Consider the following 26,640-nt stretch of genomic DNA (forward strand, 5'->3'; position numbering starts at 1 on the left):
AATCTGTAATCCAGGTTCATTGTGTGGCACAGCGGACTGAAACACTCCCACCTGGATTATGTGGTCCCGAGACAGAGCCTGGTAAATGGCAAATGTCGCTGGATGTGTTGCCTCCTGAAGCCATAGTGGCTCTCACTGTCACATGGCTGACCTGGATTGGGCAGCAGAATTAGTTGTGTTTGGGTCTGGGTCTGTCCAAATAGGAAGGGCACTGTGTCCCAGACTCTTCCATTGCTTTTGTGTGAAAAGCTCATGTCCAGTCTGCATCGTGAACACAGGGGAGAGGGACATGTGCCAGACTGTCATCAGGAGTGACATCGACCATTCAGCAGACTGCAAATAGGACTACGGGACCTATTGTTCCTGTGTTTGGCTTAATATAGGCTGCAGACAACATTGTTTCCTTACGTAAAGTCAAACATTCAAATTATTTTTGGGTAAATAGTTAGCAAAGAAGAGGGAAAAAAGCTCTCGAAAACATGTGTTTTGAACCTCAATTATTTGGCACAAATAAGGCATACCCCAACAGTCCAAAATGCACCCAGTTTAAGCTGCTTAATCTGTTCACCAAAAATGGTCCTATTTCATCTGTAATCTGAGTTTTAAGAGTGAGAACATGGTGAACTTCGGACACAGTTTGTCGTGTTGTAATCAAGGCTTGTGAGACAGAGTGCTTGGCCGAGGTAAGACAACTGACAGATATTGTGATCTAACATTTTTACCATATCACCCACCCCTACTGTTGTGATGAGTTTTTTTTAAAGTGAAAGGAAGTGAAGAAAATCTCTGCAGGAAATAAACCTAAATATGATATTTGTCTCTAAACGCCTATACATCTTTTTTGATTGCACATTTTATGTTTTTTTTTCCTCCAACATGTTACATGTTATATTGATAAGGACTATTGTTGATTCAGTAGGAACAACACTGAAATGACACCAAAATAGACGTTTACATAAAATAAACTATTAAAATATTATTTAAAATGATTACAGTATGTTGAGTAAAGAATGTGACCATGGTAGCCAACCTCCTTGAAGCTTGACACAAAGAGCAGTTGGGTCATCCAAGGGAATGGATTATTAATATATATATATATATATATATATATATATATAGTTATACTTTGGAGTCTTTGTGTCTATAGGACGCATCAGCATGCTCACAAGGACTTTATGTTTCTGTTATTCTTCTGTTGTTTTGCTGTCAGAGTACCAAGTGGGATGTCTTGTTTTCAAGCTGTGATAGACCTGTTGATATTCTTGATACTCTGCATAACACTGATTACAGATTGCTTATATAATGTCCCTCATAGAAACCGTGAAATGGTGCCACACGTCTGAAATGGATTCCCAGACATTTGTCTGCTGCTGTTCTGTTTGAACGTGTCCGACCAGCATTGAGGAACAAGGGAGAACAAACTGTGTTTTATTCTGTTTTTAGTTTTCATTATCATTCACATGGCTTGTTTTGGTGACTGCTTTCAGACTAAATGTTTTAGTCACCGAAATATCAGTACATCCCTATTACTGTCACTTAGGAAATCACCAAAACATGTCCACAGACTGGGCATGCCTAAACCATTGCGCACAGCTGTATGTGAATCAATCAGTTCTGACTATTTATCCCCTGTACGGCCCAACACAACTTTCAAAACCCGACAAATATGATATTAATGTAGTGTTAATAAGGCATTTATAGTGTTTAGAAGTGAATAAGAGTGTAATTATAGTGTATTAAGTTGTTTAAACCTTGCAGTACAGTTGTTTTGTGGGATGTGTAAGTGTGAAGACACTGGTTTTTCAACTAAACCCTGACCTCTTGTTATTTTTTTTGCTGTTCTAAACTGCCACCAAATGCTGCTGCTATTTCAGTTGTAAATTATTTGGACATCTTAGGAATCTCAGCCACAACAGAAACCACAAATACCTGGAGGAACAGGTTGTAAGCATTTTGCTACAGTATTTCAGTCAGGAGGTGTAGACGTTGTTTTAGCTCTCTACTGTCCTTATGAATCACTTCAAACTTTATTTGTTTATTTTAAATGCTTGCAAAATCAGTAAGTATAACATCAAAGTACACTAAGTACAACCAGTGTTAATAATTGTAACCTGATCTAAATGCATTGTTGTTAGTTCTAATCTTACCCCTCTCTCTCTCTCTCTCTCTCTCTCTCTCTCTCTCAAAATCCCCCCAACCCCCCCACTCCTCCCAAATGCACAAAATGTAGTTTGTTTTTGTTCAGGCAGAAATTGAGCTTTAGTCACTGCTTTCATTCACACAAACTCTGCCACATATTTAATCAGGGGGTGAAAAATTCCCCCACTACTCTTTTTGTGAATGCCTCCCCCCCTCTCTTTATCTTGCTCTCTTGTTCTCTTTCACACACACATTTTTTCCCACCCATTCCACCACCAACCCCCAACTCAGTCAGTTCGTCTCTCTCTCTTTCTCTCTCTCTCTGAGACTTTGATGTCCCATCTCTCTGCCCACAATCTCTTCCTGTCCCCTTTTTATATGCAGTTTTTTTATTTAACTACCCCAACCCTTCTGTCCCCTCCCTAAAACACACACATTGCATCCCCTGGCTCCCTCTTTGTCTGCCTCAGTAAAGCAGCAGAGCCTGCTCAGTCCTGGGGGATTAATGTGTGTATGCCAGTGAAGTGAGGGATGAAAAAAAGTGGGCAGTGGCAGTAGGGAGTTGTGGATGTGCAGTGTGTGTTGTGTTTGGAGTTATGGAACTCTGTGGGAGCTGACGATACTCAGGGTCAGAGTGCAGATCAGAATTGTTTTGCAGTTTATTTTCTTATTATTTCTTTTAGCAGAAATATGTCATGATAAATGCATGCATTTAAATGCTATTCATGCCAAAATGGCTTTGGTTGATAATAAGCAGATTCATAATGTTCTTAAAAGCTATGGGAGTGCTTTAACTTGTCAGTTTTTATTGTCTGTTATTGAGGTCATGTGGATAATACTGCAGCGGTAAAGAGACAGTGCTGCAGTGGTGATAAAACCTGCCACTGCAACTTTATGGGTAGGACACTTTGCAACGGATTTTGCATGGCATTGCGCTATTATTGTCATATTAAGTTTAACGAATGTGGCCTTACTGTCCCACCACATTGATTAGGCCAAAGGCTACTTTTACATCAAATGGTGCTGTATACTGAAGCACATGGCTGCTGCTTGTTTATAAAAGAATGTCTTGTGAATTCCCATTATTTAATGTTGCTTAAATAAAAAAGTTCTGTTAAAATGGTCACAGCTTTAGGCTCTCAAGTAGCGCAGACGTCTGTTAGCTAATGTAACAGAATAGGCAGTTAGCTCTCTCCTCCAAGCATGTTCAGCTGTCCAGTGATGTTGCATTAGTAATTTGCACACATGATAGGACAACAGCTTGCTGCTGTCATTGTTTGTGCCACCATTTGCGCAGACTAGGGGCATAATGTTACACAAACGCCATGGTACACGTGAAACATTTCGGTTCATTTGGTGGTTTGGACTTTACAGTTTGAGTACGGTACGGTTGAATGTGGTACAACAGCATTAAAAAAACATACGAAAAACATAGGTCTGACCTAGGTTTTGTTTTTCATCATAATTAGGAAAGGAACGTGTAAACAGCATATTCAATGACAAAGACTGCAGTTACTATAGCAGTACCCCTAAACCACTACAGTTCCCACAATACCATGCCAGTCCAATAGCTTATAGCTTAAGGTTTCCGAGTGGCATGTACATTTGTACATTTATTGCATTTATCTATCTAGTAGAGCGCTTGCGAACCTATCTAGGACGATGAGTGTGGTGGTCACAAAATGAGGTGTGTTTAGGAAACTTTTGGGGTATTGCTTTCTTGGCAACAGAAAACACAAGTGCGCCACTGACTGAAAACAACCGAGTAGACATCAACAGTCAGACGTTCATTGCGATCTTGCCAGTGAATTGTCAACACCTAATTAAATGCCTTTTTTCGCGTTTCGACGTACTTTTCCTGTTGTTACGTTAGCAAAGACACACTGACACACCCCAAATCAAGGTATGCGATGCACAGCTGACGGCTCGCCAAAAGAAAAGAAAATATGGCACGTTGCTTATATGAATTTTCATTCTACCTTTAAAGGTGCTGCAGCACCTGCAACCTTTAATGTAGTAGCAGAATGTAGCTGCTACATTATTTAAGGTGGAATGTAGAATTAAAGTTAGAAACTGCAAAATAAATGCCTAAAAACTGCACTTTACCTGCAGTTTTTCCAGTTTTCATTAGCTATTCTCTCTCTGTCGACTCAGACAAATGAAAAATCCGCTGACAAGAGCCAGGAAAGACTCAGCCAGACTGAGAATCAGAGTAAAATTCACATAGTGTAACCCTGGCTTACCTGGTAAGAAAATAATTTTGCGTGATAGTTTGAGCTTCCAATAACAAGCCAATAAACAGTGTTGTTGTTGATTAAGAAAAACTAGCTACAACAAATGCACATTTATCCCTAGTTAGGGATGAAGGGGTCTGTTTGTGTGTGTGTGTGTGAGAGAGAGAGAGACAGAGAGAGAGAGAGAGAGAGAGAGAGAGAGAGAGTGAAGATATATGAACCATGCTGAGAACTTGAGTAATGAGCTAATCCTGTGCCAGAGAATGTCAGGAGTCATGCAACACTCTATACCGCACATGATAAACTGTTACCACAGATACACCTGATAAAGAGATGTTTCTCTTAAAAAAATAGTTAGGGAAAGTGTCCATGTCAATTATGCTGCGCATTTCAAGATAATTGGAGTAGAGCACAAATGCTGGCCTCATTGTCGGCACACCCATCCTTCTATTGTCCTCCATTAATGCCGTTGGGTTAGGTAGGGCTGTAGATGTCATAGTGATCATGTCCTGCTAGTAAGTCATGCATATTCCCTTAACAGGTGTGTTTAGAATAGAACTTGGAGATACTATAAACTAGAAATTAAGTGTTGAGATAACACCAGTTTTACTGAGTGTGCTTCAACAAACCAGTTTTCTGTGAAGGCTACCATTTGGTTATTTTTACCAACAAAGACCAGAGATGACAATGAAGATGAAATGCCTGAACGCACAAATGCCTTTTGTCTAGTAAAATAAAAGGAATATGTCTTGCAAGAAAATTTTAACCTTTAAAGTTTTTAATGTTGCGTTGGACGGACAAAGAGAAGGAGAACGAGAGGGAGAGAAATGTGTCTATTTGAATTTGTTTGATGCTCTGTGATAACTCTGTCCGGTATGTGGCTTCCATGGGAACTCCTTGCCCTGAGGCAGTAGGCAAATAGGCTCCTGTTTAAAAGAACTTCCTCCTGTCTGTCACATGATGTTTTTGCCTCCCTTTACATGTCCCTTTACATGCAATGGCCTTTACATACGTAATTCTTCCGTTCTCATAAAATATTGTCAAAATATGTCACTTAAGTTTTCATAGCTGGCCTCCTGCTTTGTTGACCAGCCTCACTACATTTGTCCTGTCTTAGTTTCTGTCCCTCCTACTTCCGACTTCCTTAAAACAGGTTTTAAACTGGCTTGGTGGAGTCACCTACTTGCGTCGTTGATACAGGCATGCAAAATATAATGTAAATTTGTTTAAGTAAGGTTAAGTAAGTAAATTTGTTCCAATTGATGTTTATATTTATTTTTAAGTCATGGAAGCTTAATTTGATGCAAATATGGGGAAACAACGTTGAGGTAAGGTAGTTTAAGACTTGAAAAATGTCCCATTTCCACACCAAAAATGTTCATACCTAATACGTTTGGCTTCTCACAAGCTTATTCTGTGTTTGGTGTTGGACATATTGAACATTTTTGACTTGTTTTAGGATACAGAGAATAGAAGTAAATTGTCGCTCTCACAGCATGGCAGTTCACACAGGATCAATATAAGCTGGGACTGTTGCTAATGGATGTTTTATAGTAAGTAAAAGCCATTATATTCTTTGGTATATTATAAAACTTACTAAAATGGTGAATTCAGGGTAAAATCGAAGTGAAACACAATTTTCTCTGCCTCCCAATGCAAAACTATTGCTGTTCATATAAATAGTCCATTCTGGTTGCACTGAGTGGAAAGATTATAGATTTTGTACACTGTTTTAGACTGTTAGTAAAAACATTTTAACTTGCACTACACTGCTGCGACAAGTGCCCACAAGTGAGTCCTGTTAACCCTATTCAAAGCTTGTAAGGTGATAAAATGGCCACTTCAAGAAAATAGAGTATTTTGTTACTTGTAGTTTTCTTTTACATTCATACCTAGGGTATGCATCAGTAATACATATCATCATATCATCGCCATAGAAAACGGGTTGCTACACAAATTAGTTAGTGGTGAAAGGAGAGTTGAAAGCTGGGCATGAATAAGTTTAAAGCCAGGAAAGCAGGCAGGTATCTGTACTAGGCTAAAATCTATACCTTAGCTGATTTGCTTTCTCATCATTTAAACAATAGGTGGAGAGGACTAGAGGAGGACAGGGAGAGCATGTGCTTTTGCCCTGTTTCCTGACTTTACCTGTTACTTTACCTGTACTTTACCTATACTGTTACTTTACCACTATTATCGTATATCCAGCCCTCTAAATGTTGTGCTTTCTGTTTTGCATTTTTTTTACTTAGCCTTCACTGTGTGAAACCTTGAATGAAGAAAGAGTGCCGGATAGTGCTGATATCTTATTGGGCTTGGGCTTTAATCTGACTTGAACATCACAAGTATCTTTGCTCTTAGTGTTTGAATAACTTTTGGTGTAATGACTGTTATTGGTAGAACCCGGGTTTCAGGGTGTCCTTAAAGAACAGGAAGGAACACAAGGGTGAGAATAGTACTTGAGTTAACAATATGTTCTTGATGTCTAGCTGTGCCCTGGCTCAAGAGAAACAACAGCAGTGAAACTGATACATTTATACTGTATTGAGTCTGATAAAGGAACTGCTGAGAGAGAGCATACAGCCAAAAGTAGCTGAATGTTAAACTGCTAGAAGAGGTATAAGGGAATCCAAGCCCTTATAAAGCTCTATGATCATTTATCATTATGTAGTCTGCAACATGCCAAAACTTCATCTGTTTTCTCTGAGACATATGATTGGCATTTCTGTGGTACCCTGGGGTAAACAAAATATTTTGCCCTGTCTACATTATTAATACCTACGTTCAACTGCATCCTCCAGATTGTCCATATCCATAGTATGAATACAGATATTGCTGTGAACATGCTAAAAGTAAGAATTGAGCAAGTTTAATTAATGTCACTAAGGGTGTGTTTGTTTTCTTTGGTGAAAAAGAAGAAAGTTTGGTCGCATGGTTTGGTCAAAAGTGGCGTGGCGTGTGCGGCCAGACAAATACGGGATGAACACTTGCAGAGATGGAACTAAGCAAGGTTTTATTGAAACACAAAGGGCTTACAAAACAAGGTGCAGAGGAAATGAGGTGCAGCAAACTAATGGCCAAAGCTAGAACACAAACAGAAGGTGACAAACCAAATGGCGAACACAACAAACCTGGAACTGGGAGGAGCAGGGAGTGACAGGGGATGAACAGGAATGAACTGAGATCTAAACGAGAGAAGGGGACAAAAGAAACCCACAAGCCTAGCTTGGGATGCAGGGGAAACTAGAACTGAGAACTAGAGCTGCGCTCTGAGTAAACAAAAGGGGTAGCTGGAGAGCCAGCTGCCTGAACTAGATAACAGGGCAAGCCCAACCTGAGTATGCTGTGACTGCCCTGTGAGCTTGAGCCGCCAAAGGAGCATGAACTGGAAGCGCCGTAACGCAGCCCCAGCCCTGATCCACTGGATTAAATTGGGATGCCCCTACCTTATCATTTTTTATAACATCAAACATGTGTCAGTCTTGTTTTAAAACAGAAGTTCTCTGATATACTGATTCAGGGTGCCTGAAGAAATAATAAAACACATTCACATGTCAAAACAGCATTTAGAAATTAGTCTTTTTCACATACAAAATAAGATCTGCAAATATGAATTTATGGTTCATCTTGTTTGGCTTGTTTATATATTTGTGGTCTGCACTGCATTCATATTTTAAATAAACGGCTCCAAATAACAAAGTTTTGAGTAAAAAATAAATTAAACAAAGAGAAGTTATGATGAGATTCTTGCTACATATTTTTTAAAAATCAGTATTTCTATTGGAGCTTCTGGATTGGATTTACTACTAATCAGAGGCTTGTCAAACTTGTAAGGTCTATGCAGCCCATCATAAAAGCAAAAGGAAGACACAGATTTCAGAAAAAAATCTGAAATCCATGTTCAAATTTAAATTTACTACTACCATTTTACTAGTTGTCTCCGATTTTTGGACCCCACTGTAGCAGTATTCCTTGAAATAGTATTGTTTTTTCCATGGATTATACAGCTTAGACCCAGGGAATTTCTCTGGACACTAATGGTGAACTACAAAAAACTACACCATCAATTCAGAGTATGTATTTTGCAGATTTTTGTGCTGATTATTATGTTGAAATAAATGCAAAAACATTGATAGCCACTGATTAAAAGTTCTAGTTCAACGCATGGTTAATGAGCAGCATTTTGCTGCCCTAAATACTACGAGCAGTAGTCTGCTGTTGTAGAAAGGACTGACTGAAATGTGATGTCAGTGGGGAGGAGAGAGATTTCTCTGCTTCAGACAGATGGACAGCAGCAGTGGAGCGCTGCAGATAAAGATGTCACCAGAGAGGAGTGAGACTGAGACCATCAACATGGGGGTACATAGAGATACAGAAAATATATAGGGCACAGTCAGAAGGTTCAAAATGCTTTTGCCTCCAATAGTTAAGGAGACTTTACTGTAAATGTGATTAAAGAAGTTTCTATATGTAGGTGTGGCCCATCATCACTAAGTGAAATTAAAATACTGCTGACCACCATTTATATGCTTATTTACTGCACGTTCCCCCGGTGATGATCTATGGCTTTCACTCTAGTTCACTTTTGCAACCTCTCTATTGCTGAATTATTCATGTCTTAAGGGCCCATTCTGCATCATCTATTTTTAATAGGTAAGAATCTGTTATTCCGCACCTTTGTATCGACTAATGGACACAACCTGGAATTTTATGAGATATTCCAAATCCTGAGTTCCCCGATCTGATTTGGCTCTTCTCAGTGCTTGGTTGAGAGATCTCTGCTCATAACAAAGATTACAGTTTCAAAGAGAAGTTTCATGCCCTCAGCCATGTATGGGTATTTTCGGAACAGACTATACTAACCCTCTCCCTGCTTGCCTGCGATCTTGAGTTTAGGCGAATTAATCAGCTTACCGAATTTATTCATCCGCTCAAGTTTAACCCAAGTGCCATTGTTGACATATTTACACAGGCTGTGCTGCCAGCCTGTGAGCAATGATTTCTTCTGTTGAGTCACTGAGGAGTGAAGGCACAGCGTCAGACGCTGCAGAGAGCAGGGGGGAGGCTGTCGGCTGCAGGTGCTCTAAGGCCTGACCTCTTCACTCATAGAGCTAGCAGTTTTTTGTACCAAGTGTTCACAGAGCAAAGAAATGGATTCTGCATGCTCTTCAGCTTGCCTTTCCATTCTAGCTGTAATAGTCAGTTGTGGCTGAAGGGTTTGTGCCTGGTGTCAAGTGCTGAGACTGCATTGAAAAAAGAGGATGATCTGCTGTGACAGTTGTGTTGAGTTGGTTCTGTTGTGTGGATGAACTGGAGCTGTATTCCATACATACTCCCTTTAAGGTTAACCCTTTAGCAAAGCTGCACAATGTGTCTGCATAGGAATTAGGTAGGATGATGATCATACAGCATTTTCACCTCACTAACACCCTTGTTGCTGAACGCAATTAAATTCTCCCAGCAATTCTCCAAAGCCTTCCCTAGACAGCAGAGGCAGTTACTCCAATAAAAGCAGGATGCATTCTTTTTAACAACCTTTAATAAGATGTCCCAATACTATTGTCCACATAGTATATCTCCATTTTGTCCTTTATAATAGCTGTCTGTTTGAGTCAGTCTGTGGTCATGGAAAACAAATCAGCATGTCTAGCCTTATGTCATCTCTCTTCCTTCTGGGGTTGTCAGTTTCTATGTAGCTAATTATATCTGACAGATAAAGATAAAGATCATATATGACTGCGAAAAGCTCTGTTTTTCTTGTTTTTTTTGTTTTTCTCTGCTGCTTAAAGTATGTAAACCTGTACGGACATGCGCTTGATTTAAGGCTTTGCTTTCTTTTTCACCATCACAACAATTAAGGACAATTTAGGCATGCTTGCCAGCCTTTATGTCCCCTGTCAAAGTACATATATTCAGCAGGGCTTTTAAACGGCACATGACCGTTTACCACTTACACACAGTAACCATAGTGGCAACCTTGCTTAGCACAGCTAACGCGTGTCTTGATGTGGATTGCAATGTTGTTTCAAATTAATATGTTGCAAGAATATACACCAATCAACTGTAACATTAACACCAACTGCCTAATATTGAGGCAATTCCCTTGTGGAATTGAAACAGAAACAGATCTGAGCATTTGAGGCATGGACTCCACAGCTCCTCTGTGTTTTGTGGTATCTTTTACCAAGACGTTAGAAGCAGATCCTTTAGATCTTGTAAGTTGGTTTGGAGGGGGGGGGGGGTGCCTCCATGGATCACATTCCTAGATGCCCATGAAGCTGTCGCTGGTCAATATGTGATTTCTTTCTTTAACTGTATCTGTTTTAGAGATGCTCTGGCCCAGTCATCTTGCGATTAAAATGGACCCTTATGCTTGCCGTTAGTACTGCTTTCCACATCAACTTCAAGAACTGTTGAACTGCTGCCTAATACATCCCATCCCCTGACAGGTTCCGATATAGATGAAGATAATCAATGTTTTTCACTTCACCTGTCTGTGATATTAATGTTATGGCTGATCGATTAACAAAAGCATCATAAGTGCTGCAAAGTCGAAAAAGAATTTAGTCAATTGTGAGTGTACATGTCCTGTCTCACAATTGGCTGACAGTGGAAAACAGCAGTTGTAGCTGCTACCTTAAACCTTTAAACAACTGACATGAATGTTCCTGCCATTCCAGCTGATCAACTTCAGTCCAGCCTTTTAAAGACCAGTCATCCTAAAATGCCTGCAGCATAACCTACAACATAAAACTGTCGTTGCATTTGTTGCTAAAACAGATTAGCGGACGCTGATTGGTCGGCTCCTCAACAAAAGGCACATTGCTAAGATTTTTTACATGGTGAGGCCTGGTTGCTTCTCTGACTGTGCCTAAATAAAGCATAATCGTGGCCAAGTGATTGTCACCTCCTGAAAACCCTTTAAAAACTTAATTACTAAATGAATGTATGAATATGACAGTACTATGCCACTCATGACACCTACTAAATCTGCATGCTCTTTTTTTTGTAGGATTTACTTGAAGATGGTTCTCACCCACGGAGGCAAGACATTCTTGCTGTGAAAGGCCTCCATTTATAGTTCATATTTGGGATTTTACCGCTTGAATCCTCTTTGGACGGACTGGAAGGAACAGTAGGTGGGAGATGGAGAGGAGTGGTGTAAGGACTGAGAGCTGCCTTGAACTATCAGAATAGTGAGTGTGTGTCTTCCTGTGTCTCTCTGAAACAAACCAGGAAGAGAAGAAAGAAAGACGCAAGCTAGAATAGAAGTTTGGTTTGCCCTCTGGCAGAAGGTTGAAGGCCAGTGGTATATTTGTACAAAGGTCTATACAAAAGGGTGTCCACCGCGAGAGAGAGACGGGGACTGACACAGAGCCAGAGCTCAGGGGGGGGCGGTGGAGGAGTGGGGACGGTCAATCGCTATGGCGACAGACCCTGGAGAGCCCACTGCCACGGAGGAGTCGTCCGGAGAGAAAGCTGATGGAGAGAGGGAGGAGGAGAGGGCACAGGGGAGCCGGGCTGCCCACGAGAGAGAAAGGACACAAAGCACGCCCTCTGACTTCCCCTCCAGCCAGACACAGGAGAGGAGAGCTGGAGGAGGGGAAGGTGCAGGAGGAGGAGAAGAAGGCGGCCAGGAAGTGGAGACTTCAGCCAGGCCCTTTTCCACCCCATCTTCACCAGCCGCGGGTGGGACCCGTGTGAAGCGCGAGAATAAACGATTTTTCCGCAAGAGTGTAGAGATCTGCGAGGAGGAGGATGAGCTAGAGGATGCTCCTGAAGCCCCTCACACTGCTCCCCATTTTGAGCGTCGTGCCTCGGACTCCGTATTCAGTAGCGGAGAACAGCAGCTACCCGCCAGTGCCTCGGCTGCCCTGGGTGAGGATGGCACCCACAGTGGTGCCCAAGATCCCGAAAAGGGTGCCCAAATGGTTTCTGCTCTGAAGGGGAAGGAACGGGACCGTGAGCAAGAGGAGGAGGCAGAGATGAAGGCGGTGGCAACCTCGCCTGGTGGCCGCTTTCTCAAATTTGACATCGAGCTTGGCAGAGGAGCCTTCAAAACGGTTTACAAAGGCCTGGACACAGAGACCTGGGTGGAGGTAGCCTGGTGTGAATTACAGGTGAGTGAAGCTTCTTTAACACTGCTTAACTGGATTAAATATAAAGTGCTTCCACTGAGGCTGGTATGTGACTAAAGACATTTATTTGTGACAGTGTGATAGCTTTTCTTAGATGCCTATGACTTTTACCAAGGACTGTGTATATTAGGAGTGTTTAGAGCAAATTAAATAAGCACATCATGTTTGGAAGTTAATTTCATTGTGTCTTATTTGTTTATTTACCTTGAAGACAATTTTTTTTAGTCAGATTAAATTGATTAGTTTCTGTAATTTAGTAATTATTTTCATAATGTGATTCACCTGAATCTGAACGTGAAAATCAAAATTTCCTATTTTCATTGCTGACATCAGGGAAACAACACCTGGAATTTTATGCATCATTGTAAGAGAAGTAGGCAAGTGTCTGGCTGCGTCTGTGTGTGAGGTGTGTATGTTGTTGTGTGTGTGTGTCTGAGATGTCATACAGATAACATGAATGAAGCTTAGGTTTTCACAAACTGACTGCAACATTTTAATTTTTACTAACTAGCAATTAAATATATCCAGACCTATTATACATGCATATACATGTTACTAGTCTTCATCTTAACTAGCAGTCTGAAGCACTGATTTGCGCTAAAGGCTAAAGTTAACGCTATTTTGTGTCGGGTCCGCTCTGTGGATTGAATGCGTAGACTGGATACTTTCTGCTGAGATGCTGAAGCATTATCGTTGTGGCAGTCTAGTTCAGTTCTACAACAGCCACACTGTACCACACACAGAGGGTTATTTTTTTATTTTGTTTTGTTTTGGGGTTTTTTTGGTCTGAAATGAACCGAATCTTTACTTTCTAATTTGCTTTCTATTTGTCTGTCTATCAGATCACGGTTTGTTTCTGTCACCTGCCCAGAGTGGGCGTGCATTGTGCAACAATAAAAGTCAGTTAAAGTCAGTTGCAATTAAATCTAGAAATAATTAAATAGATTTAACAAAGCTTTGAATTAGAGATTTGACATAGATGATTTTTAGTAATTGAATTACTCTAAGAATCATTTTAGCCCTAGACAGTATATGTATATATATATCATATGTGCAGTCAGTGGTTTCAGTTCCTCCACAGTTGTAGTTGTAGTCTCTTCTTCTGGTTATACATTAATTACAGTGGCAGCTGCACACCCACACACCACATATAGTCTATATGTGCCAAAGATATGATGATATGAAGGCACAGTGTACATAATGACTATCGAAATTAGTTTATGAACACAAAGATGACAAGGATTAGCTCTCCATGGTTGATTTACAAAAGAATGACTTTTAGTCTGCTGTTGCCAAACAATGTAGGCAGTGATTTTTGAAAATGGTTTTCACCTGTATCTTGTGCTGTTACCTAAGTGCTCTGCCCTGTCTAGCATGAATGAGGATGATGTTTCTTAGGAGTTTTTTTGGGCCTATTAGAGAAATCTTAGCCTTTTGTGCCCTTGCGATCTATTTGAAACGTTTCACAGCAGAGTGCCCTGAGAGGTAGAGAAAAAAAGAGTTTCAGAAGTCGAGTTGAATAGCCCCATAGTTTACACACTGAAAGTATCCGTGGGAGAACAGAGTCGAGCCTACTTACTGTGCAGTGAACTACAGAAATGATGTAGTGCACAGTAGAGCACTTGTTTTCATGTGGAATTGTTTGACTTTTGTGCTGAATGCCTGTGGCACAGTGCATTACATTGTGTTTACTAGGAATGCATGCAAAATACTGGTTTGCATAATTGACTCAGAGGCAGGGGCTGCCACCACTGTCAACATATAAGCTGTCACAACTAGAGGCATAGGCACTGCACGTTGATTCCAAGCAACTGTATTGAGTATTGGTTCTATTGAACTGTATGGTAGTAGCTTTTTGAGCGTGACATGGTCAGAACTGCTCTGAGGACATTTGTTTTTTTAATCCTCTCATGACCATGAAGGGCATGTTGAGAACCTCGGCTCAGAGGTAGTGGGCCTCTGCCATACATCTCACTGCAGTGAAGTGGCCCTGATAGAATGTATGCCAGTCAAGCCTACATGCGGAGGTGAACGCCAGCCGGTTAAGAAGCTTATCAAATCAGCTTGTCAATTATAAGGTTAAGGTTGAGTGTAATTCACAAGCTCAGAGTGGCTTCTCGAACATAAAATAAGGGTGAATGTTGAGTTAATGATTTCTGCCTTTCATTTGGGCTTGGATTCAATGTTGTTGGTTACATATCCCATTTGAACAAATTCTTATTTAATTTATGCATGTTTATTTGCATTAGGTTACAGTCCTGATAACCTGATCACAAATTGATTGTAAATTATATCATAAATTATGTTTGTCATTTAATGATGACAGAGGCTTGGCCTTAGGTAGCTTGGTGCAAATGTGTGTATTATCAGATCTGAGTGTAAGAGCCAACAACAGCACAAACTATAGGGAAACTTGTGTGAAAGATATCGCTAACGTTTGTTTTTTTTGTTTTTTTGCAAATATGCAACTCTTACTTACAACCTACATTAAACTTAAAATATATTTATCTGTTTAAAATTTATTTTCAAACAATTTAATGTTTTAATGGTCATTGAGGATAAAGCTTAAAAAGGCGCTCAAAAACTTTTAATAAAAACTTCAACAAATATATTAATAATTGTTTACACAAGATTTATATAAAACAAATATTGTATGAATCACTCACATGGTGTTGAAGAGTCATGAGGTTGAAGCTTGTCTTTTTAGTAAATGGTTACAATTGAGAAAGCCTAAATAAAGGCTGTATAGAAAGTGTGTAAAGTACAGTCATGCAGTTCCTGCTTAATGCAACAGCAATAAGGGTATATGAATGTTTATCTCATTTTGTCATTCAACCAAAAATATATTTAAGGCTAGGGGTGAGCAATATGGTAAAAATATTATAGCATTTGAAGACAATTTCACAATACACAATATTTATTGCATTATTTTGACATGCATACAAAATCAGAATCAGTAGCATCAGATTTTTTAAAACTGCTGTTCAAATACTCTACAATACTAAGTATCGTATTAAAATTTGTAATACAAAAATAGATTTGTATGAAAAATGTGGTGCACTTCATCCAAAAGCACTAATTTCTTTCTGTAATGAAATGTGCAGTTGATCAGACGTTCCACAATATGCTCACTTGTGTCACATTTACAACAAATGTATAAACAAAATTTATTCATAATCCCTATTTCAGGCAGTAACAAGATATTATGACACACTGCCTGTTTAGTCAAAATGTGTCAAAGTGGTGGAAGGAAGCTAGTAGACAATCGGAAAAACAGGTGAAGATGGCTCTAGTTATTGGTTGTGCCTATTGTCGGTCAACCCCAGCACAAAGTTCAAAAGTTTAGCTTCGTTGGAAATCAGTCTGTATGGCATACTATATATACTATATATATATGTATACTATAGTGTGTTGAGGTGTGTAGACAGGTTGTAGCGCTGTTTAAATGTTCAACATTTTTGATTGTTATTCTCTAGTCAGTGCACTATATTGCAAATTCTATGCAGTAAAAAGTGAATGAACTATTTTTAAGGCAATGTCTGTGACTGTTTATAGCTTTGCTGCACATTTGTTACTGCCTAAAACTAAAATCTAACTTCCTATTTAGCTAATCAAGTGGATTGATGGTCTAGATGATATGTGTTCAGTGAATTAAACTCTTCAGGAAAGTATTTCTCTAAAAGCATGGTGGTGTAAATGGCACTATGCATATGTTATTATATTTGAAACATTATTGTTTATTCTGTGAAAATGTAACAATATTGTACTGCTAGCTTGCTCTGCTTTAAATGTGAATGTCAGCCAGACCTTAGTTTCTTTATATGAGCTTCATGGGTTGTGCTTACATTGTTCTCTCTCAAAGAGAATGAAAACGCTTTTTTTTCACAATAGCGGACCTTCAATTACCCTCCAATTGAACATGAGTTTCTGTATTTGTAAATATTGGAAAGTTTATATGCCTCACTTTGGCCTGCATTATGAGTTAACGCCAATAAGGTCATTCTATTCATTGAACCAAAGGATTGTCATGATAATGAGTTTAACAGAGGGCCAGATATGCTGCTCTAGTTGTTTATGCCCCTGGGATATAACTATTGACATACAGAGTACTCATTAGGACAGTTAGAGACCCAGCATGCTAAGTGTGGTCTTTGGCAGTCAAGGAGAAGTGAAGGAACACTAAAACCCTGACTGGGACAGTGGCGGAAAGAAGAGCAGTTAGCATGGTTTTATATTTCATGTTGTTCTGCAACTTGCCTGTTTGCTTTGTGTTTTACAGCTAAAAAGTAGAATGTATTTGGCTAAGAGCTAATTCCACACAGCAGCCCTGGCTAATCTGAGTTTGAGCGTTCTGTGTAGGTCAGACAGCCTGCACTCTTGCTTCCTCGTTCAGCCTTGACCTCAAGCTGGGAGCCAGCCCACCAGGTGACTCTCTTTAGTTCAATCTCTGAGCCACTGGCCCTGGTCGAAGCTTACAACACGTGCTGCTCTTAGTTTTGTCAGGAGGAATAGGCTTGTCGTCTGTCATGTTGTAAATACATTTCTGACCCTTTAATCTTATTATGTGTGAATAGTAGTCTATAACATTGGTCGTTTTTATTAACATAGCATAGATATCTTCTTTCTGGCTTGTATGTGAGGTATGACACCACAAACGGGGGGCTTCTACCCAATTTGAGACACGGAAAGAAGGTCACTTTTTTGGCCCACAGCTTCTTGAGGTAATAGTAGGTTGTATGTGAAGGGGATGAGTGTATGATGCAGTCACAACACAGAGGGAAAGCCACGCTGGAAGGCCCACTGCCCTGGCGCTGTACCCATCCTGAGTGCACTAATGCAAAATATCACTCGCAGACAAATCAAATGCATAATGTAATACCGTCTGAGTCTGACTGCTACAGAAGTAGTCTCTCGCGTTCCTTTGCTGTTTCAGAGACATGAACGGATCCTATGGTTAAAAAATGGAAGCAAGAAAAATAAAGGAAGATATTGTTGCTGTAGCACTACATGCTGCTCTAATGAGCTCCTGTGAACCTGTCACGGGCAGAGAGAGGGGGTAGTGAGAGTGTGTGTGAGAGTGATGAGCCAAACAGAGGATTAACATGGCATCACTCCCAGGAGGGACTGTGTGTTTAATTCTAACTTTGCACACAGACACAGTGTGCTCTCTCTCTCTCATTCTCTCTCTCTCTCTCTTTCTCTTTCTCTTTTTCTTTCTCTTTTTCCGTAACAAACACAAATGCAACCATAGGCACAAGTCCCTGAAGGATTGCTTAATGAGCATAGGGTATAAGTTCATTTTCATGGATCATGAAATTGCTGCTAATGGCACTATACAGAGTCATTATTTAATCCTAACACAGGTAAACACTGAATACGAAGATTGCAGCAATGTAACAGAATGATATATTGAATAGTGTTTATGTGCATTGAATTGTATTATGTTTTATCGTGACTAGCATGTGAGCTTAAGGCTAGTGTGTTAGATTGGGGCCAATTAAACTTTATAGCATTAGATCAGAATGCATAAAATGATTTAAAAAAAAAATAAATAAATAAAAAACATATGTGAATAGTACATAAATAAAGTATGATGATATTTCATAAAAAGAAAATGTTATTATCAGGGCAAACAATTTGCTTTTCTGAGTATACTGAGTATACTTTTTGTAATTTAATTACCTTGTTTTTGCAGTTTTTTGTTGGTTACGCTGACGTTGGGTTTGACGAGTCTGAACACAGCAATGAGTTATTTTTGCAAGATGATAAGAACAACCAGTGTGGACTTCTTGCTGAGAGATCTGGCTGAATATAGCACAGCAAATACTTAATTCTTTTCTAATTAAATCATTGTTCTAAGAGTTTTGAGAGCAGTGACATTTTGTCAGTGTGCCATAGTATTTTACTAGTAATTATACAAAAGGGTCAGAAATATACTTACAGCACATCTAATATTTGGTTGGCATGTTATACCTTGACCAGATATATTTGGTAGCCAACAACAAGCTTCTGGCAGAATTCTGGTTGCTCTTCTTCGTAGAGTTTCATTAAATTTGTTGCTTTGTTGGTTATTTGTTGGCTGATCATTTGAGATTATGCTGGTAGACCTTTTTCTTCATTATTTCAACAACTTTGCACAGTGTGCCAGTGGCAGCGAACAAGCGTCAGAGCATGATGTTACCATGCTTAACAGTTGGTACAGTTTCTTGAGATTGAACTTGTCACCTTACTTTTCCAAACCATAAAACACTCCTACAGAATGCCTTTTCTTTGTCCATGTGGTCAGATACAAATTGTAGTCGGGTTTTGTAGCAGGGGCTTCTTTCTGGGATGATCACCTCTCAGTCCATGCCGATGCAAAAAATGAGCTTGACTACAGGTGTTCCAGCAGCTTGTAGATCATAGCAGACCTGTGCCTTGGTGTTGCTTAGGTTGGTCCTGACCAACTGAATTAGATTCCTCTCAGCTGAGGGTGCCTTTGACATTGCCATTACATATATGACATTCATACCATAACTGTATATATTGAATTTCATCATTTGTATCAGGTACTTACATTAGATGGTTACAAATTGATATTTGTTGGACATTTAAGTTCTAGATATTCCAACAAAGAAATTATCATACATTCATTACCAATGTTATAAGCACTCTAAATGATATTTCGTCAGAAGACTAAAATATGATTGTGTACTTCATCAGAAGACATCACCTTGAAATGGCTTATCAAGTATTCATGGACATCAGGCAAAAGACATTTGGAGACATTGTTCATATCAACACAGAGCAGAATGAAAAAGAAGTAAATGTGCAGAGACAGACACTGAGTCTCAGCATGGTTTCTGTGTCTCTCCTAAATCAGCTAGACACAGATAATATTAGACAAGGGCATAACCCCATAGTGTGAATTTGGCCGAGTAAGCCTTTCAGGGAGGTCCAGACAGTGTCTCCTGTGTTATCTTCTTCAGTTTGTTTGTTATTGAACAAGATTTTCCCCTTTTTTTGGCAGCCTGTCTCTGTGTGTGTCCTTTGATAATGTGTCAGAGGAAAATTGGAGGATGTGACCTAAGAAGTGTTCTAAAATGATCATGTTTAAGCATTTTCTAGTCACTGTAATAGATTACCACAAAATTAAGCGAGAACCGTTGATATACCCTCCAGAGTTTAGCTCTAACCACAGTCTACAATGCCTGATCTGAATAAGGCCTTTAGGTGCAATTAAATATTAGAGCCAAGTGTGTGTGGACTGTCCTGGGTAGTAGATCTCCAGGGCTGTGATTGGACACCCATCTCCTAAACACTTGCTTGTTGCTTTGTGTCTAAAAATGATGTTGCAGAGTCTTCTGAGTGAAGGTATTCCCTTCACTCACGCCCCATGCTCAATGTGTAGGGAATATAAGGGTACTGGAGACTCTGTAGAGCGGCAAGCAGCTACTGTAATGTACATGTGGATTCTACTTGGTTTTATTGTATTTTTGGATTGCAGGTATAGTTTAGAAGATGAGTTTGAGGTGAATGTACTATGGTTTGGGTTTCTATAGGGTGTGCGTATTAGCATTTTCACCCCTGCTTATTTAAAAGCTTTAAAAGTTAGACTATGTTGTTTTATCTAATCTAATCTGTCTGGAAGTGACAGGACTGGAACTCTATGTTCTACATTATAAATAAATCCAGGCTAACACAGTATTAATACTGAAGATTTTGGGTGGAGCATGAATAGGCCAAATGTGATCTAATGAAGTAGCGCTGCACTGGTGCTGATGTGTCACAGACTGTTTTCATTACCATTTGCATCCACTTATCATGGGAATTTATGAAAGTATTGAAATTCCTCTACGCTCACACACATACACACACCTACAGACGAGCGCCCTGAAAGGGACTGCAGAGTTGGGGATTAGTTGTACTAATTCAGCTTGAAAGAGTGGGAAATCGAAGTTCACGGTGCGGCCACAGTCTCTCCTCCCCTGCTCTCTTCTGCTGCTCTGAGTTCAGCTCCCATTTTTTCTTCACACTAACATTCAAAGCTGTAATTATCTCAGAATGTTACAACGTAGCATTTTCACTTAGTGCGATCAGCTCTGTAAATTTGCTCTGGCGGTGCAGTGTGTAGGAACAGGTGTTTAATTCTTTAGATTTGTGTGTGCAAGGGTTAAGGTGTGGAGTGTTACTGTGTGCATGTGCATGTACTGTGCCATGTGTACATGAATGCATGCTCACACTGTGCCCTTTGCCTGTGGCTGTCAGACTGTCTATCTGTGTTTGCTGCCATGTGCAAAACAGTTCTGAGTGTGTGTGTGTGTGTGTGTATGTGCGCTTGCCTGCAGTTGTGTGTGTGTATGTGTGGTGGGGTGTGAGTGAGTGTGTGAGTGAGTGAGTATACACAGTGATCCAGGGAGTTAATTACAGTGGGTGCCTGTCAGGCTGGAACAAAAGGCCTGCATAGACAGCACAACCGAAGCAGAAACACAACTGGCTGAATGCAAGCAGCCCAGACCAGACCAGTCTGGCCCAGCTCAGTCTCTTCCACAACATGAACCTGCTCTACGGCTGGGATAACACTACAGGCCGACCAGTGTATTAGTTACCTGAGAAATATCAATATATTATTAATATTCAATCCCAGGCCTTCTATTTAGTTTCATCTCTATCAGAAAATACAACGGATACACACAGCAAAGGGGCAGAGAGATCAAGAGGGAAATAGAGAGAGAAGCCAAGATCCACAGTAATAACTGCTCGTATTAACTTTTTTTTTTTTTTCAGTCATAATCAGATCACAGTGCATCTTGGCTGCTAACACCTGACTTTTCATGCAGACAAGTGAAATCCGAACGTGATCCGTTCACCGAAAACACACTTTATGCCAGGTGTAAACAGGCCCTGGGTAACCAACCTGTTACATTAGGAGTAAAATTAACTACCAGTGATCCAGGACTATAAACTAGATTCAGGGTCAGAATTTAAAGATGTTTGCCTTAGTCAGTCGTGTCACTGGGGAATCCAATGATCCACGTTCCGCTATAGTGGCATGCAAAATTTGGGCACCTTCTGTAGAAATGTCTGCTAATTGAGTAAAAGATGACCTGATCCTCAAAAGGCATAAAGTTAAAGATCACACATTCCTTTAATAGTTTAAACAAGATGACTTTTTATTTTTGTGTTTTACATTTTTTTTATTCCAAAAACGGAAAAGGACCTGAAGCAACACTTTGGGCATTCTCCATTACCGTACTTAATAACAGCTCCTATGTTTCAGTGTTTTTGGGGGGGATTTCTGCCCACCCCTCCTTGCAAAATACTTGTAGTTCTGTGAGACCCTGTCTTGTCCTGTCCATGCACTAACCACAGACTTTCAATTATGTTTAGGCTTTTCACTTCAAAAATCAACACAATATGTAATTTGGCCTTGGAGACTCAAACTTTTGCATACAAGTGTGTTGTTGTTTTTTTGTGTCATTAAAGTACATTGGAATAATTAACTCTTTAATAGCTCCACTATTAAACTGCCGTTTTAGGTCTTATGTATGCCTTGTGAAGTTCTTGCCACTTAAAAGCTCACTAAGAGATGATAAAATTCCGCCATGAGCCAAAAGTATGTGAGGAGTTTGTGCAGAAACTGAAACACCATGTCCAAATTACACAGTGTTACATCCTTCATATTTGATGTCTGTGTTTCATTTAACATTTAAACAAACCACCCCAGTAGGCTGATTTGTAGTGCAACATGGTCCGAATAGCAGCTCTCTAACTTGGGACTAACAGTAGTACCAAATACGCCCCAAAAAGTCCAGGTTATACTTTAGTTTGGGAAATAGTTAAGTCACAAAATACTTCCCTGAATATACCTCACAAATATTCACATAATATTGTCAGCTGAAAAAGGAAAAACAACGAATGCTGCCTTCTTCACACTACATGTCTCCTTCGCTCTGTTTAAAACTGCTTACTGAAGGGTGTGGAACTCATTGAACCCTCATAGTGACTGGGTTTGTCTTTTCTCTGGTTCTCACAGCCTAGAGGTTACTGCGACTGAACTGTCAGATGCACAGTGTCAGAATGAATCCCAGACTGAGAAAGTACTGAGAATATAAAGAGTCGCATCAATGTGCTCCTTCAGACAGCCGTGCCCTGAACCTACTGTTGCACACTGGGACAGATCCATACTCCTTGTACCCCTGCCTCCAGTGCAACAGCACCCGGGGAGAGTGGCTTTATTCTGCATCTGTAATGAGAAAACTTGGGGTCAGCAACCGACTTCGGCGCCTTCTTCCTGATGCAGCTTAAAAGCCCAGGACTAGGCTCTGTTACTAGCCTTGAGCATTTTGTATGACTGAAGTGTAACTGGTTACATTTTCAGTAGGGGTCTAACGGATCACAAAACGTAGGGTTTGGACCACTACGTTTTTGATGTCATGAATCTGATCTCTTTTGGATCTTTTTTTACAGAGTGATGTCAATGCAAATGTGTACCCTTTTTGTGTGCCTTTTTCATATTATATGACACTGTAATTTGACAATTAAATACCTTATGTACACTATTATGTGTCAGGTTAGTGGTGTTTAAAGTCTTAACTCTGCTTTCCTTTGACGAATCTGTAGCTTTTACAATCAGTACTTTTACAAGTAGCTTTGTCTAAATCCGAGTCAAATATTGTAAAAGAAACGATCGGACTGACAACTTGTTTTTTGTTAGCACACACAGGAAAATACAACACAGAGTTTCTGCAGTTGTGTGCAAAGTCTGTATTTCAATCTACCATTAGGATGAGGAACTGCAGGGTCCTGTGACCAAGGGACCAGGGAAAGTCATTCGTTTGGTTCATTCTGCAACCATCTTTGCAACGCCGCTGGACAGTTATTTCCAGTTACACAAGGCTCTGTAATCTCTGTAATTAGGGAGAGATACTTAAATACTTAAAACTGAAGGTCAAATTACCGTTTCAAAATATATTTTAAATCACAGGTCAAATCTGACAAAAAACTCATGAATAGTTTGTAGCACTTGGCTTAGTAATATGCAAAAAACATGATTTTCCAGTTTGTTTTGGCTAGTGTGCTTGCATAGACCTCCCCATAGAGTAGAGGGCTTTCCCTAGTAGCGCCCCAATGTTGTTGACCCTCCTCCGCTCCTGGCATAACCAGCAAGCTGAAGGCTCTTTTGTGAAAGGGGACTTTATCCGTACACAGACGCCATGTTGAGCTTTGCACAACTCGCATTCATATTTCAACTAATGACCGATCTCCTCAGTACTGTAATCGGTAATCATTAGCTTGCAAAATATGGATACATATCTGATTGATCTTTCCAGCTCTAGTCATATGTCTTTGTTGTGGCAGAGTGTTTACATACCGTTCCGGGTTTGTCCACATTCAATTCAATTCAAAATGTATTTATATAGCGCCTTTCACAACAAATGTTGTCACAAAGTGCTTTACAGGGATCCAGGTCCACGCCTATTATGAGCAAGCACCACAATGGAGGTGGTACCGACAGTGGCAAGGAAAAACTCCCTCATACTAAGAGGAAGAAACCTTGATAGAAACCAAGACTCAGTCGGAAGAACCCATCTGCCTTAGGTTGAATCGCACAGCACAAACAAATAACAAATAACATTATGCAAAGAACTACACAGATAGATGCTCCGTTCATGTGACACACAACTGCTCAACCATCAAATCTGTTTAAGGGAATGAATATTTTGAAACAACAGTAACAGTGTACTCCACAGTATTATAGTTAAATTTAGGCAGTTAATCTATGGTTCACATGCATGCCAAACCGTGGGGGTGGGAGGGGGTCAGCTAGGATACTTTACACCACTAATGTTTAGTGAAAGGACATAGTAGAGAAGGATATATCAAGTCTGCTGAGTTTGAGTTTCACTGTTGGCTCAGTCTTGCCTCATTATCTCTGCCTTTTGTTACTCTAATGAGTACTGAATATTTCATCCAATTAGGCTAAAGAGAGGAGAAGATGTAACCAAACCAGATGTTTGCAAAAACTGTGTCTTATACAGTACATCAGACGTTGTTTTCCTTTGAAGACAGGTCAGCTTTTCATGTCTAAAAATGGCATTCAAAGTCTACAGTTAACTGATGTCATGGGAACAGATCAAATGTGAGGCCTCCAGTATTTTTACATGAACAGCTCTGACTCTTTTAAAGTGTTTCCAGTGGACCTCGATTGATTTTCTGTGATGTTTAAGAGAGGACCTCATTGCTTGCAGCTGACAACCGGTCAACAAGCTAGTTTTGTGTGAAGGAGGAAGGCTGTTGTGAATGATGGAAAATGCCATTAAAGAGCATTCTGACATGAGTTATGAAAGGAGGTAAAGCCAGCTATTTCTGAATGTCAGAAATTACATGAGTAGTACTCTAGGTCATCTGTTGCGGCAGTAGAAAACAAACAAATCAAGCAAAACAAACCCGAAGATAACAGAGAGGGGTGCAGTGTACCCTTTTCGGCTGCAGCGTGCATCTCGTTAATCTGATCTGTAATAGATTACAGTAATCTAATCCCATCAGCTGCTTCACATTCCCCAAATGCTAAATCGCTTACTTGCTCCCAAACAATTTACTTACATACATACTCACACACACACATACACATTACCTCTCCATGCGGAGTATAGAATTGCCCATGCTTTGAGCTGGTTGATATTATGTTGGATATGGCTGTAATGTGAGCCCTCCATTCACCCCTCCTGCTTTCAGAAAGCCCCTGAAGACATATAAATACATTCACTGATGAAAGGCTTGTGTACAAGCACAATTAACTTACAGATCCCTGGGGATTCCATTACGACTGGTTGTTTAGTGGGAGGGAAGCTAGAAGCAGGAAGTTCATATCTGACTGAGAGGACGCACTGAATGATATACTGCTGGACACACGCATAGCTGAGACTTTCCACTTGCTCACTAGCTGGATCGCTCAGCCGGCACTTTATGAGACCACCTGACTCCTGACCCGGCCTTGGAGGGAGCAGGCCCTGCACAGGCTGATTGTTTAGGGTCAGAAGCTGAGTGTTTATGGCCACCTGAGTTATAGTCCCTTTCACCCTGAACTCTCAACTCACCAAACACACTGCTAAAAACGGCAGCCAGGGCTTTAACATGTAAACAGAGCTTGTGTAATAGTGCAGGCCTCGCTGGCAGACGTCAGAGCTGTGAATTAAAAACAAGCTCCAGTCCAAATAACTGGCACAGCTCCCCAGCAACCATATATAGATAGATAGACAGATAGACAGACAGATAGATACTGGAGTGCAGATGTACAGTAAAGTGTAAATAGTGCAGATTAAACCTATGATTTACCATAAGAGACTCAGTCCTCATCCATCCTCCTCCCTCTTTCGGCCCCAATAGGAAGAGTTGAAGAACCATCACGGAACAAAGGATCTCCTGAGTCTGTCTGTAGAGCAGCTCTGTGACAGCAGCCTGCCACTGAACTTGCTTCTGTAGTCCATAATGATTTTCAGTGGGTGACCATCATCATCTGTGATGTAGAGCAGTTTAAGCAGTGTCCTCCTCTTTACCACCTTAACCACAGAATCAAGTTCTACACGTCTGACCACCCTGTTGAGTCACCCTGAGCAGTCTCCTCTCCTACTGAAAAAAGGTTGTCCATCCATCTCTGAATAAGGCAGTCTGTATTAAAAGTGGATGATGTGGCAGTAATATATGATCGCAATATTAAAAGAGATGTTAATGAGACACTGTAAAGTATGAGCACAATAAACTATATAAGAAACAACTATCTAAGACTAAATAAAAAGAAAAAAAAGAAGCAATTGGTAAAAATAATTAATAAAGTGATGTAACATTCTGCTATTTGTTGGTATGCAGTGTATGCTTATACTATTAGGGATGAAGTGTATCCACGTCGGTATCTCTTCCATCGAACCATCTCTAGATATTGCTGCAGTATGTAGCATTACTGAGGGTGAGGTGTAGCAAGACAGGTGACAGATTTATCCTCAGTTTACATTGCATGTAAAGATGACTGCGTATTATAGTTTGTAAGCAGTACATATGGTGTAGTTATGCAGTGTTAGGCCTGTCTGTAACAGTGTAATAGAGCACAAAAGACCACACTTATCTACATTGTTTTATGTTCTCTTATGTGC

The 26,640-nt window shown here is 40.1% G+C and overlaps 1 protein-coding gene across 2 annotated transcripts in view; it reads left to right on the forward strand.

Annotated features, from left to right (window-relative positions):
• Positions 1-26,640, forward strand: part of wnk3 (WNK lysine deficient protein kinase 3) — a 59,225-nt gene that overhangs the window by 2,799 nt on the left and 29,786 nt on the right. For both annotated transcript variants that reach the window (XM_072656535.1, XM_072656536.1), the window contains exon 2: positions 11,386-12,493. In XM_072656535.1, coding sequence (XP_072512636.1) covers positions 11,798-12,493 — 696 coding nt within the window. In that variant the 5' untranslated portion in view covers positions 11,386-11,797. The remainder of the gene's footprint in view (positions 1-11,385; positions 12,494-26,640) is intronic.

Source organism: Salminus brasiliensis, chromosome 14 (genome assembly GCF_030463535.1).
Source record: "Salminus brasiliensis chromosome 14, fSalBra1.hap2, whole genome shotgun sequence".
Taxonomy (NCBI): Eukaryota; Metazoa; Chordata; class Actinopteri; order Characiformes; family Bryconidae; genus Salminus; species Salminus brasiliensis.